Consider the following 14854-nt stretch of genomic DNA (forward strand, 5'->3'; position numbering starts at 1 on the left):
GCGCCGGCCTCACCTCCGACCCGCCCGCAGGAAGCGACCCCCCGCGACCTTCGCGGCGAGCTAATTATGGCGGAGCTCAAGAATGTTCCGGGGGGGGGGGGGCTATTTTTAGCGCCGGCGTAAACCGGGTTCGGGTTGTCAATACGGTGACGTGCAGAGGTGGCACATTTTTTCGCCCGAGCCGGGGGGGAATGTTTTTGCGGGAATTACTCGCCCCCCCCCCCTCCCTCGGTGATGGAAAACGTTTTGTGAAGAAACATCGGAGGTGAGCGCAAAGCGGCAAATATCTGCTGACTTGAGCCTCCGGGCGGCGTGTTTATTGTGACTCGCTGATGTCATCCTCTTGTTTTTCCTCCAGGAAGTTCCTGCAAGGCGAAGCTTTAATTGTTGCCCCGAAACGCGGCGGCAAAAACAAGCCGCGGCGCAACTTTGGCCTTCGGGTTCAACTCCCAAATGTCTTCGAGCGCACATCGGGTGGGGCGCAATTTCTTTTATTTTGATGACGATTTGTGATGAAAAATTATATTTTTTCCTCGTTAATGCCAACTTTATTATTCTCAATGCTATGTTTCTTTTACATGATTGACTTTTTTAGCCATCCATCCATTTTCTTTGCCGCTTACCCTCACAAGGGTCACGGATGCGGCCGTCGACGGGCAGGCGGCGGGGTGTACGCCCTGAACCGGTCGCAGGGCACGTAGAGACAAAAACGGCCGCACTCACAATCACACCTTGGGGCAATTTAGTCGGAGAAAAGCACGGTGAGAACGGGGCTGGAATCGAACCCGGGTCCTCAGAGCTGCGAGGCCAATTTTACAATTGTATTCTCGTAACACTGTGACGATTTCCACGTTTCGCTTTGTTGTACATATTTTTTTGTTGTTGTTGTTTTCGTTGTGACTTTAACGTGACGTGAAGTTGCTCGTCCTACGATGGTCAATTTTAATTTTTTTTTCCCCAAATATGGTGAAGTGTCGCGACTTCAAATGATAACATTTGCATATTAACTGCGTGGGTTTTCTCCGGGTGGGCACTCCGCTTTCCTCCCACATCCCAAAAACACGCAACGTTAATTGGACACTCGAAATTGCCCGTAGGTGTGATTGTGATCGTGCGGCTTTTTTGTCTCCACGTGCCCTGCGATTGGCCGGCGACCAGTTCACGGTGTAACCCCGCCTCCTGCCCGTTGACAGCTGGGATAGGCTCTGGCGCTCCCCGCGACCCTCATGAGCATAAGCGGCAAAGAAAATGAATGGATGGATGTTCCAATTTTAGTCTCGTAACGCTGCGACTATTTCCCGCGTTTCATTTTGTTGTACATTTTTTTTTTTCCATTTTACGACTTTGACGTGACATTTTTGGAGTCAATGAAATTGCTCGTCATACGATCGTCACTTTTAATTTTTTTTCTAAATATGAACGAGGTATCACTACTTTTCGCACTTTAACTCTTGCACTTGAAATTATTAGTTGCCCCGCATTCAGTAATTTGATCCATGGTAGGTTTCGTACCTGCAACCTTTTGACCTTAATACCTGAATTTTGCACGTCGTTATCGTTTCTAATGCTAACATTTCTTTAGAATCTTTTCAATTTTTAATTTTTTTTTTTTGGGGGGGGACTCTCCAACTTTGTAGCATTTTTATCTCAAATACTTATTTATCAGTAAATCAAATATCAAATCATAATTTCCTTTTTTAAATGCTCATATTTGGCCTGACCTGATCAATCCCGATTTTATTTTGAATTCCATCTTGCTGTTCCAATGCATCCATTTTGTCATTTAAATGCCATTTTTGACACTGTTTTCATTTCAAATCCAAACATTTTGACTTTGAATGACACTTTTTATTTCCCCCCCCTTCCATATTTTTAGCTCTTTTGTGAAATCATATGAAACGGGAAGTTGTGAAGTTGATTTCCGCAGGCGCCCTCTGGTTTCCCCCTCAGCGTCGAGTTTAAACAAGTTGACAGTTGAATTAAATTTTATTTATTGTAATCACTTGCAAAAAAAAATAATAATAACAGACATATAAATAAATACACATCTTTTTTTATGTTTATGATTTTTCTTTTTTTGTTTTTTTTTGTTTTTTTTTTCAGGACAGCGAGCGTTGTTCTCTGCGGTAGCAGCCCGGATCCGCCGCCGCCTCGGCTCCGCGGGGTCCGGGCGGGCCCAGGTACTGTTCGAACTCGCTGCGGTCCAGATCGTACAGCGTGTCCAGCTGGACCCGCTCCAGGTAGAACTCCAGCGAGGGTCCCGGGAAGAACCTGGACTCGGCCCGCTCCGCGTAGCGCAGGTGAGGCTCGGTCGGGTCCGGAACCCAGAACGCGTCCGGCGCGGGGGTCTCCTGACAAAACGGGGTCGCCGGATAGTTGGCCGGGAAGCTGGTGTGGAATTGGTTCTGCTGGTTCTGGAGCAGGCAGGTCAGGTTGTAGGTCAGGTTGAAGCCGGCGGCGGCGGCGGCGGGGCAGGAGGGCGGCGGGGGGTCCGCCGCCGCGGCGGCCATCTTGGCGCTCTTCTTCAGCTGCTTCCTGCGGCGAGGGCGGTACTTGTAGTCGGGGTAGTCGATGGTGTGCTGAACCCGCAGGCGCTCGGCCTCCTGCATGTACGGACGCTTGTCGGCCAGAGACATAGATTTCCACGTTTTCCCTGAACGCAACACACGAGCAAGGCAGTCGGTCAGGATGTCACAAGCACCCCGAAAAAATGGAAAAATGACATTAAAAATAAAACTTTCCACTCCTGATGGAGCTGATGACGACAATGATCATATTTAAATGATCAAATTAAAAGACACAAATAATTGTAAAATTACTTTTACAGCTGCGTTTACTTCTAATAATGATTACCAAAAAAAATTCGACTGTTGCTATAACTGCTCATAAAATATTTCCAAGAATAATCATTTAAATGTACAAATTGTACATTTTAAAAAAAATGTGCAACTGCTAATAAGGAAAATACTACTAGTAGTAATAATAATACCCAAATAACAATACTAAAACTAGGCTCCAGCACTCCTGCGATCCTCATGAGGATAAGCGGCGAAGAAAATGGATGGGTGGATGGATAATACCAATACATTTATTTTACAATTCAACAGTAATAGTAATCAAATATAAGAGATACACAAGGTGGTTCAGAAAATGCATAGAAATAATTAATACTGGTCATCATTCCAATAATTCAATAACAATACATTTTTATAATATTAAAATGTTCCACTGTTATATGAAAAATAATTGAATAAAACGACTAGAGCTAGTCCAAATAAATGAACATATTCCTGTGATTATGAAACTATCATTTAAGACATGGAAATATGTCTAATTATTACAATAAAATGATTTTTAACACTAGAAATCGTTATAAAATAACAAAACCAACAATAACAAAAAAGTATACCAAGCACCACTAAAAATGTTTCTGAACATAATACTGGAATGATAATAAAATCCCCCCCAGCCCCCCCCCCCAAAAAAAAAAATCTTAATTTTGAAAATACTTCTGTGATGCTGCTACAAATAAATATGAATACTGTACATATATATATATAGATTTTATTTTTTTTTTTTCAATGTATGAACCGTCACCCTTGATCTGAATCAGCTTGTGGGGGGGGTGCCGTCAGCCCCCCCACTGCCGCACCGCGAACGCGCCTCTCACCGAGTATCTTGCTGAGGTCGGTGTTCTCCAGGTCCGGGTTGAGCAGGGCCAGGCGCCTCCGCTCCTCTTTGGTCCAGATGATGAAGGCGTTCAGCGGCCTCCGCACCCGCGGGCCCCCTCCGCACTTTACGCCCGCGGCCCCCCCGCTGTTGGAGTCCGGGCTGGAGGGGCCCGAGCACGGCGGATCCGCGGCGAAGTGGTGCATGTCGGGCCGGGGGTTGGGGGGGGGGGTCGCTGTCAGGGCACCCCCGAAGCGAGGGCACCGATTTATTCGGGGGCTCGGCCAATCAGCGCAGGGGACCGAGGGTGTCGATCCCAGGTACGGCCCTGATAAACCCCCCGCCCCCCCCCCCCCAACCACCACCACCACCACCCCCGCGGCTGCGGCACGAAACTCTCTCCAAATTCCAAACGCAACACGGGAGCGTCATTCAATTAGTTCATTTTATTAAGTGCACCATTACGACCGCTCGTTCACTTTTTTTTTTTTTTTTTTTTTTGGGGGGGGGAGATTAGTCATGACTTAATTATTATTTATTTAATTAATAGCATTAAATTCATTATTTTAAACTCCATTTTCTCGTTAACGTTAGCCCCCCCCCCCAAGTCGTTTTTTTTCTTTTCCTTTTTGTACGAACGTATTCCTCTTTTTTTTAATTCACATTTTCATTTATGGATTGAAAAGAAAAATCGTTTGAATACCCATTTAAATTTTTGAATATCATTTTAATCAATCGTTAAAATGTTTGGCCCCTTAATTTCGGCTCAATTTTTCACTGACTTTCTTCACGCGTTCAAAGGCCTAAAATAAAATTTCGCACATGCAACATTTGATTTGACACTTTTGACATTTTATTAAAAAATATTTCCCGCTTACTTGCCCACTCGTGTATTTTTTATATATATACTCTCACACGAATTCTAACTTCATTTTTCTTCTTTTTTTTTTATTAATCGAATTTTTCCCCCGCGCTGGAATCCAATCAATAGGTCCTGACAGTATTGATGGGTGCACATCAAAGATGGGGAGGGTGGGCTGGGGGGGGGGCTAGTTACTAATTACATTGTGGCTCTCAAGACGCGACCCCCCCCCCCACACACACACACTTATCAGCCATCGCGGTGCAGTGTTTCTCTATCAAAGTACATTTTGAGCCTGATCAAGGCACGTTTATTACGCATCGCAAATATTTGAGCTGATAGACGCGCACAAAGGAGACGCCACGATGAAGGGGGGGGGGGTCATCATCTCCGAGGGAGGGGGACAAGGGTGGGGTGGGGGGGCGAGGAACCACAAATTGGAAATAAAAGCCACGAAATCCAAAATAATGAGGCGGCAGTTTAAAAGCGTCTAGCGGGAAACAAATGCGAGACCGGCTTTCGAACAGGGTCCCCCCCCCCGCCCCCCCCCCAAAAAAAAATGACGAACCTCCGAAGTGTATTCAAGCAGCAGAATCGTCTCATCATAAAACGTGGATTGGATGAGTGGCTCATATTAATGAAGATGTCGCTGGACATGATCTGTTACGCAACATTGAAAAGGAGGCGACGACATTAAAGCTAAATAAATTTAATTGCTCAAATATTCATAATCGAAAGGATGCTTTTCATTCCCCCCCAAAAAAATATTTTTAATAAGTATGTCACTTTTTTTATTTGAGATTTCATTTTACAAAGTGAAAAATCTTATTTGACGCGTGTCTTGTCAAGGACGTGTGATTATTGTTATTTTTTCATTATTATATATTAAATTTTATTATTACTTATCTATTTGCATGCATAAAACGAATAAAACTGTTACAGGAATTGCATGAATATTTCCTATCGTGCAAGCATTTCTTTCCTCTCTATTTTTCTGTTTGGAAATATGTCTTACTTGAAATTAAATACATAAAAATACACGTTTATATTTAGCTAAATATTACTTTATTTTAATGACATATTCCCATCCAAGAAAAAAAACAACATCGAATTTCAAAAGCATTGATGATGACGTGCAGTCAGCATTAATTTAATTGGAAAAAAAATGGAAAACACTTTTTTTTTGGGGGGGGGGGTATGAACTTTCCAGACATCCAAATTAGAGGCCTTAAGCCATTAAATCTTCGCCTGATGATATCATAGCACTTGAATGGTGATTGCAGGGGGGGGGCACCTGCAGCCCCACCCTTCCTTTTTTTTTTTTTTTTAAACGAATCGGCGCCCATTCCACATGTGAACCCGCAATATGTTGCATAAAATATTGCACCTGCGTCTCTTTTTTTTTTTTTTTTTTTTGGTCCCGCAGACGAGTCGCGTTTTTTTTTTTTTTTTTTTTTTTGCATGGCAATGCGCGTGCGTGTGCTCGTGTTAATACACAACCCAAAAAGAAAGCTGCAAGTTGAAGTCCGCCAACGCAGCAGGAGATAAGAAAAGATAAAAAAAAAAAAAAAAAAAAAAAAAGTTTGGACTTTGCTAATAAATAGAAAAGCTTGATGTGCTCAAGACTCATCAAGAAAATCGGGCCAAAATGCACGCAAAGTGGCTGCGGAGCGGATGCGCGCGTGTGATTGGGTGGAGCGTTGAAGGTTGGTTCGGGGGGGGGGGGGGGCCGGGGGGGTGGTGCTTGTCACGTTCCGAATCCACGTCGGCGGTGTTGAACGCCACGCACGCTCCGATGAGCTGTGAACGACGCTGACTAACGCAACACACAACAACAAAAAAAAGATCGAATCAATTAGTTGCAAGCGGGCGCGGCGGGGGGGTGCACCCCCCCTCCCCCTCCCCCCCCCCAAAAAAAGAAAAAAAAGTTGGTTTCGGGCTCACGCGCGCCACTAACTCAAATTGGTTTGGATGCTTGTTATTGCTTCCGTGTTCAGCTTTCAAATATTGGTCGGAAAGGGGGCGGGGCCACCCGGACTGGTTCGGGTTGTGGAAGTCATCCGTTCTGACGTCACAACCAGTCGGTGGCCGCTGCTTAAGTGATTAGCATCCATTTTGTTTTTTGTTTTTTTGTCCAGTCTACATTGACCGGAAAGCCAGCTGGGAAACCAAAGCCAGTGTTAGAGGAATAATACAGGCCGACTAAGTTTTTTTTTTTTTAAAAAAGCTCTTTTGTCCAGTAATGTGTTTTATAATAATAATTTTAAAAAAGAAAATCAAAAAACTAGGATCAGGATTTCACTGGAAACCAAAGTCACCTCCGAAAAGAATAATACATGGCGACTGAGTTCTTTTAGAAACCAAGGCTGCGGCCCGGGGGAGTAATACATGCCGACTGGTGCTCCTATCACGATTGGCGTACATTTTTGTATGATTAATCGCTTATGAAAAGCCAGCCAATGATGTGCGGCAGAGGGCAAGAAACCAAAGCCATCGTGAGTGGAGTAGCGCATGCCGACTGACTTGTAGGAATTCTTGTTTAAACTAAACATTATTACTACTGAATAGACTATTATTTGTGCTATTATTCCTTCTTTTCATATGTAATATTTCCTTTTTGCAATAGTCATCCCACCCCGTCATCAAAGAGATTTCGTGAAAATAAAATAGGTCTTTACTGTAACCTGCCTGCTCACGCGCCTTGCGAATCCCCCGGGGGTTTCGACAAATGTTTACGTGCGTATTTGCGAAAGTGATCGCACCCCCCCCCATTGAATGGCCATTGTTGAATGTGCCCAAGACAATGTACTATTGTACTGCACGGGCCTCATATATAGGGGACGCTCCTGTACTCTTCTTCAGTCAGCGCGCAGGCAGGTACTGGGACAGGTCCGGACACAGCGCCGGGTCCTAGTCCGGGTCCAGATCGCCTGCTGCGTGGACTTGATTTCTTGATTTTTGTTTTTTTGTGGGGGGGGAGGACTCTTAACTCGACGCCACGTGGAATTTTTTACTCCAAACCTTTTGTGGATTATTTGGGGTGTTTGGACCCCCCCAACTCCATCCACCCATGAGGGACTCCCAGAGCCCCCCACCCCCCCTCCCGTCTGCCGTAACGAAGCACTGACTGTATTCCTAATTGGCGCCGTCGCTCCTCTAGCGCTTCTACCGGGTTCTGGATTGTATGGGCACAGCAGGTTGGAGATCCTCAGAAAGCTCAGACAGCATTCTATGCAGTGAACTATGACCCCCCCCCTCCCACCTCCAATTGGGGATCCTCACTCCCCCCCCCAATGTAAACAGCGCCCTGCCCAGCCTTACGTCAGGCCAGCTGAGAGGATTACAAGACCCCCCCCCCCACCTTAATGCGGCCTCATTAGGGCCCACACAATGATGGACTCTCCCCGGGGGCGTCGATAACAACGTGGACTCAGCCAGACTTCAAACACCAAAAGACACCCCCCCCCCAAAAAAAAATCCCCCCCCCCTCCCATCTTGGTGAATATCTGGATTAAGAATGGAACCAAACATGGGTGGTGGGGGAGAGCCCAATTCAGCGTATAAACCAGATTTGGGATTGAAATTAATACTTTGTCTGTGTAGGTGCAGTCATGCATGTTTTACCATTTAAGGACCCCCCCCCCCCCCCCATGTGGGTTTCCTCCGGGTCCTCCACTTTCCTCCCACATCCCAAAAACCATCGGACACTCTAAATTGCCCCGAGGTGGGGATTGTGACTGTTTTCTGTGCCCCACCTCGGCAAAGAAAATGCATGGATATTGTAAGCAAAAATAACCATTTTTGATTCATTTTCGTGGTTCCGTTTTCCCCCCTGCCCCCCGATTTTCCTTCCTGACTGACTCAGACATAATAATTCCCTCCATACATTGACATGTAATTGACTATCGCGGCGCTATTGTTTGCAAACGAACAATACCGATATCCCCCCCCCCCCCCGACCCCAAGCCCCTCTTATCTGTCCCAAGCGACGACGCGCTACCTCCCGTACGGCGCGAGCCGGACCCCGGCCAGACCGGCGGGGGCAGACGCCGAGCCGCGATTAAGGCCTCGTTTACGGGGGCCTCAAGTGGCCCTCTAGAAGCTGTGAGACAGCCCCGTGTCTGGGGGACCCCCCAAAACCAATCCCGATGCTGATGCTCACTCCCACGAGTGCAAGAAAATGGCCGTCGGCTGCTGTAATTAGATGAGCGTCAACGGGTTAGACACAGACATTCAATTAATGTCAAAGACTGTCGCCGTCTACGACGTCAAGTGCGTAAAAGGACGATCGTGAAAGTTAAATACAACTGAGTACTACTTAAAAAGTCAATTCCTTTCGGCTTGTCCCGTTCGGGGTCGCCACGGCGTGACATCTCAGATGAACGCTAATATTTGTCAGGCGCAGTGTATTTAAAATAATAATAATAATAATAATAATTGTGATACTTTCACTTACCACTAGAGGGACCCCACACGTTCCATTAATGTTCAGCTGTTCATGCAAAGGTCGCGTAGCAAAGGTCTGATTACATCGTTTATTATTTATTATTACGTTTATTATTTATTATTATATTATTACCAGCTGTTTAAAATGGATCAATAATGTAACTAGACAAGTACCGATACCGGGTATCAGTATCAGGATGATTCGGTATCAGGTACTCGTGAAGGTCGCCAATACCAGCCACCGATTCATAAGGCAAAAATAAAATATGACACCAAGTAAGTTCGCTTTGAAAATTAAATAAGTACCCATGAAGCTAGCATTGTTTTCGCTTATAATAATAATATAATTGTTTATTATAGGCATCCAGGGTGGCACGGTGGATCGCCTGGAAAGCGTTGGCCTCACAGTTCTGAGGACCCGGGTTCGATCCCGGCCCCGCCTGTGTGTGGAGTTTGCGTGTTCTCCCCCGTGCCTTGCGTGGGTTTTCTCCGGGTGGCCACTCGGGTTTCCTCCCACGTCCCAAAAACGTGCGACGTTCATTGGACGCTCTAAATTGCCCCGAGGTGTGATTATTCGCCTTGATGTGCCCTGCGATTGGCTGGCGACCGGTTCAGGGTGCTCGTTGACAGCTGGGATAGGCTCCAGCAATCCCCGCGACTCTTGGGAGGATAAGCGGCAAAGAAAATGGATGGATATAAACATCCAAACAGCGCATAAAAAATATATACCTATAGGCATATATTCTTTATCCTCAGAATTACTATTACTGCATGTGAGTAGATACAGAAATCTATGTATTATGCTTCCCCCTGGTGGCCAAGGTGCGTACACCAGAAGGAGGAGCCCCATTCCCATTGAATTAATCGTGATGCACAAAAAAAAAACAAATGTTTGCCTTAGATTTATGGTTATCACAATGTAATACTGCGGACTGCTATTTGTCCTATGAAAAATATATATATTTTACTTTAAAAAAAAAAAAAATGCAAGTGCGGTGTTATTTCAAACTGACAAAAACGTATAATTGTAAAAAAAAAAACAAAAAAAAATGACAAGATACGCTCCAAAGGGTGGCACTGGTAAAACCCAAACCGAAGTCCGACGGAACCATAAATAAAACAAATAAAGCGGAGTGCGACGCGTTTGCGGCGGCGCTCCTGAGAGTCGAACTCCAAAGGATCTGCTGCTTTGAAGATAAGCGAGGCCGTAAACAATGACTGCGCGTTTTCTTTCCTGCGCTCGTGATTTATTTTATGCCAGATTTTTTTTTTTTTTTTGCATTTCCCCCCTCGGGGCTGCGCGCGGCCACTCACGTTTAACCGCAAAACCCAATAATAATAATAATAAAAAACCCACCCGCCGAATAAATCAATAAAAAATTGAATCTGCGCTGTTAGAACTCCCTCCGAAAACCGGATCTGGTTCTGCGCTAATTCGGCGGGGGGGGGGGGGGGAATATGAACGCGCAAACATATGTTTCCTTTGATAAAAGGACCATCAAATGCGTCGCTTATTTATAGCCCGCCTGCCGTTTAGACTAAATAAACGCGAGGTCCGAGTCGCTCTCTGAACTTTTAAAGGCGCAAAAAAAAACAATAATAATAATAATTTCGAGCTGAAGGAAATGTAGAACTGTGTTTTTTTTTTTCCTTTTTTATGGTACATGTAATATAGATTAAAAATAGTAATATAACAAAATAAAAAAAGTATCCCCAATAGAAATAAAATATATAGTAGCAAATAAATACCTGTGCATGTAATACCTTTTTATGTGCGATTTTCCTTTATGGCCGACAGAGCGCACCGGGTTATTAGCCTCACCCGGTACATTTGTAAAGGAAATACCATTTGGTACATAAATACGGCGCAGCGGTGCAAAACCCGCAAGTGGCCACATTGAAATGCGAGATATTGACAAAGAAAAACGGTACACAGAGTTTAAATGGTAGCGCCACTGTGCTAACGCTAACGCTAGCGACAATCCCGGTGGCACTAATCTACTTCCATAATACTGGTTAAAAAAAAAAAAAGCACTGAGACGCAGCAATAACACGTTAGCGCGGCGCTTAACAGGGCCTTGACCGGTAAAAGTCACTTCCTCGGCACATATATTCCACCGGTCTCACGCTTACCTTTTCCGCTAGAGTGCCCCCTTGCGGCCGTTAGAAAAAAAAAATGCAGAAATTAGCCGCATACACGCAAGGTTGAAAGCATGCGAAAAGTCGCGTCGGCTTCTTCTTCTTCTTTTCCTTTCGGCTTGTCCCGTTAGGCGTCGCCACGGGGTGTCACATCCATCAACCTTTTCTTTGTTGATTATCATTTTATTTATGATTTCAGCTCATAGGGCGGAAATTACGGTACTATATAAAAAAATTTAAAATGTTCATTGAATTTTTAAAAGTCGACAGTGGCTCCGCTGGAAAGAGTCTCGGGTTCAAACCCGGACCCGACTGTGCGGAGGTTTGCGCGCCCTCCCCGTGAGGATAAGCGGCTGAGAAAATGAATGGACGATTTGAAATGCAAAAGCTAATTTTCTTGAACTAAAACAAGAAAACTTAAAAGTTTTTTTTTTTTTTAAACTCTGTAAACTGTTTAAAATCCAGATGTTGAAATTAGTTTCAGGGACGAACAAATGCCCGAGAAGCGAGTCATCGGAAAACACCCGATAACGCGAACGCGTGCGTCGAAGTGAGCGTCGCCGCGGTCGTAAGCATCCCGACGCGCTCGGATGTATGTTTGCTTCTGATTGTGTCGGGCAGAAGAAGAAGAAAGTCGAGCGCGGGGATGCAGGATGCAGCTGCCGTGACGTGACTAAATTTCAAAAGTTGCGAAGTCGCTCACACGGCGCGGGCATCTGTTTCCTGTTTTCATTCTTCGGACTTGTCTTGATTTCCCGCTCACCTGTTCCGCTCGGAACGTTTTGCCTTAAAAGGAGTTTCCAGACGTTTCATAATGGCCGCCGTAGTTTCAAACCTGCGGTTCGCCATCCGCGGGGTCAGAATCCCCGAGGATCCCTCTGCGTAATCCTGACACTGATTCAACACAAGTTCCGAGGAAAGAGGAGGGAGTGCGCACGCCGCCGGGTGAGTACCTTTGTTTTATTGGTGCACCAGTCCCCCTGATGCGGTTTTTAGACCGGAAACAGACTCCGGTGCAAAAAAAAAAAAAAAAAAACACACACGTGTCCACTAGGAGCTGTAGTACTTGAGTAGTTTCTCATCTGACGGTTTAAGGATCTTCTTTTCGGGCATGTTGACGATCCACCCCGGAGAGAGTCCGAAGAAGATCTGCCGGGTGCCCTTCCGGGCGGCCAGCATGGCGTACATTTGGTCTTTTGAAACGTCCGGCAGAGCGTAGCCGTACTTTTGCGCCAGGGCCAGGCGCGCCCGCTGCACGTCGTCGGGGTGCGCCAGGTAGCCGCGGTTTTCGGGGTCCACGTAGTACGGCAGCAGGTCCTCGCCGGGGAGCGCGCGCCTGGGGATGGGCCGGCCGCGCTGGAAGAACGGGACGGGTTGGATGAGGATGGTCAGGCTCATCGGGTCGTAGAAGGCGCTGGTCACCGCGCCGCCGTTCCTCTCCACGGCGGCGATGGCTTTCTCGGACGCGCGTTGGACTTCGATGTTGACTTTGGCTGAGAAGAGCTCGGCACCCTGGGGGGGAAAAAAAAAAAAAAAAAGTTTGACGGTGTGGCGACATCTGCTGGCAGACTCCAAACAACTGTATAAAACAAAAATGTTTCCAGATGTTAAATAAGTGTTCATTATTCATATTTTTTTAATTAAGATTTTCTTATTCAATGAAGGAAAAAAATTATAAAAAATCTAAACTTTTTTCCCATAAATCACAATGTTATGTAATTATTTTTTCTCTAAAAGCCTTCAAAACAACTTTGGCAATTACACCACGTTGGCTCTTCCTCTGCGCCGAGTTTCACGCGACGGGTCAGGTGTGGCGACATCTGCTGGCAGACTCCACCCTTGCACTAACAATCCCCTACGTCAAATGTTAATTATATATTTTTTTCCCCATAAGTTCATTCAATTTAAACAAAAAAAAATTACATCTGTTTTCCCATTAATCACAATGTTATGTAGTTAAACCAACTACCAAAAAAATTCAATAATTTTTTTAAGTGACAATTACAAATTCACAATTCAGATGTGGCGACATCTGCTGGCAGACTCTGTACTTGCACTAACAATGTCCAAAACAAAAATGTTTCCCTTCAGTAAAATAAGTGTTAATGTATATTTTTTTTATATTTAGATTTTATTCATTAGTTAATTCAATTCAATTTTTTTATTATTTTGAATAATAATTTAAAAAAATATATATATTTTTTTTTACAATTGCTAAACTGCTAGTGAAATTACAAAATGTTTCACCCAAATCCTCCAAAAATAAAATATTTTTTTGTGCAGTGGAATTACAAAATGTTTCCCTATAACCCCCCAAAAATGACTTTGGCAGCGATTTCGCCGCGTTGGTTCCGCGTCAAGGCGTTAAATCGACGCACCTCGTCCACCAGCTGCACGCCGTAGTCCCGTTTGAGCGGCTGCACGGTGACGCCGCGGCCGTTGACCAGCTGCGTCAGGTCGATGGGCCGCTCGGGGTCCACGCGGCCCAGGTCGATGAGGTACTGGAGGCGCCGCAGGGACAGCGGCTGGTACTGAGGACGCCGGCTGAAGGAGGAGCGCGTCGGTTAGACGGCGGAAAGCGGACGTGATGCCCGAAAGCCGGCGGATTTCCGCTGATCGTTGATACACAAAAACTAGTATCTGAGGGGCTTTGGCACTGGAACTAGGCACTGTTTGTTAATATTTAATTTGACTGTATTTCATATTACTAGTAGTTCGCAATGAAATGTCTTCTGAAATCAATGCCAGTTTCAATTATTTTATTGTTAAATTTCACTTTTAGGGGAGTGGGATGTCCAGTACCTGTGGCCTTCATTGTAGCCGTACTTGGGGATGGCCAGGTAGAAGGGCGTCTGTCCCCCTTCGAAGCCGAGGCGAGGCCGGGTGCCTCGCTGCCGCTCTCCTTTGTGTCCTCGGCCGCTGCGGTTGCCGCCGTGCTGGCCCCTGCCCCGGCGTCTTCCCTGACGGGAATGAAATGGAACACAAGACTCGTGGGACTGTTAGCATTAGCATCGCGAGCTTGACCCTGGTAGCCGAGTTAGCATTAACTTCCTAGCATTAGCATCACGATCATAACCCTGCTAGCCGAGTTAGCGTTAGTTTCCTAGCATTAGCGTCACGATCTCAACCCTGCTAGCCGAGTTAGCATTAGCTTTCTAGCATTAGCATCACGATCTCAACCCTGCTAGCCGAGTTAGCATTAGCATCACGATCTCAAGCCTGCTAGCCGAGTTAGCATTAGCTTCCACGCTAGTTAGCCGGCGTTTAAAGCTGCGTCAAAACGGAGGCTTACGTTCTTACTGGCTCCGGGCTCGGGGCGCAGGCTGCCCAGGGATATGCGCGGCAGGTTCCGCAAGGCTTCGAACGCCTTACCGCCGGTTTTGTAAGGGAAGGACATGATTGCGGCGGTCGACGGCTCGCTTCACATGTCCGACCAAATTCGGGAGCCAAGGGCACCCGGGTCACGTGATCAGTTTGTTGCCCTTCGAAGGAGACCAAAAAGAGGAGAGACTTCCGGAGCGATTCGACCTAAACAAAACCATAAAAATATACTTAAAAAAAATATGTATTGAAGTTTTTCTTTAGAGGTGGAATAGTATAAAATATGTTAAATTCTTAAAAGAAATCAAAAGCGTTACGTGCTCTGTTAACCAATCACAGGCCTTGATTTTGGTGTTTTTTTTTCGGCAAAACAAATCATAAAATATACTCATTCATTAAATTCAACTAAAAAAAAAC

At 45.5% G+C, this 14854-nt stretch overlaps 2 protein-coding genes across 2 annotated transcripts; both read right to left on the bottom strand.

Annotated features, from left to right (window-relative positions):
- Positions 1-2099: 2099 nt before the first annotated feature.
- On the bottom strand, positions 2100-5042 carry sox32 (SRY-box transcription factor 32). Its single transcript, XM_061805990.1, has 2 exons — positions 3671-5042; positions 2100-2653 (listed from the first exon to the last, which is right to left on the bottom strand). Exons 1-2 carry the CDS (start codon positions 3873-3875, stop codon positions 2100-2102), a joined length of 759 nt encoding a protein of 252 aa, XP_061661974.1. The 5' UTR covers positions 3876-5042.
- Positions 5043-10250: 5208 nt separating this feature from the next.
- Positions 10251-14664, bottom strand: mrpl15 (mitochondrial ribosomal protein L15). The gene is made up of 4 exons (XM_061806012.1): positions 14409-14664; positions 13919-14076; positions 13495-13660; positions 10251-12628 (listed from the first exon to the last, which is right to left on the bottom strand). The coding sequence occupies exons 1-4, from the start codon at positions 14511-14513 to the stop codon at positions 12167-12169; spliced, it is 891 nt and encodes a 296-aa protein (XP_061661996.1). The 5' UTR covers positions 14514-14664; the 3' UTR covers positions 10251-12166.
- Between the last annotated feature and the right edge of the window lie 190 nt (positions 14665-14854).

Source organism: Syngnathoides biaculeatus, chromosome 19 (assembly GCF_019802595.1).
Source record: "Syngnathoides biaculeatus isolate LvHL_M chromosome 19, ASM1980259v1, whole genome shotgun sequence".
Lineage (NCBI taxonomy): Eukaryota > Metazoa > Chordata > Actinopteri > Syngnathiformes > Syngnathidae > Syngnathoides > Syngnathoides biaculeatus.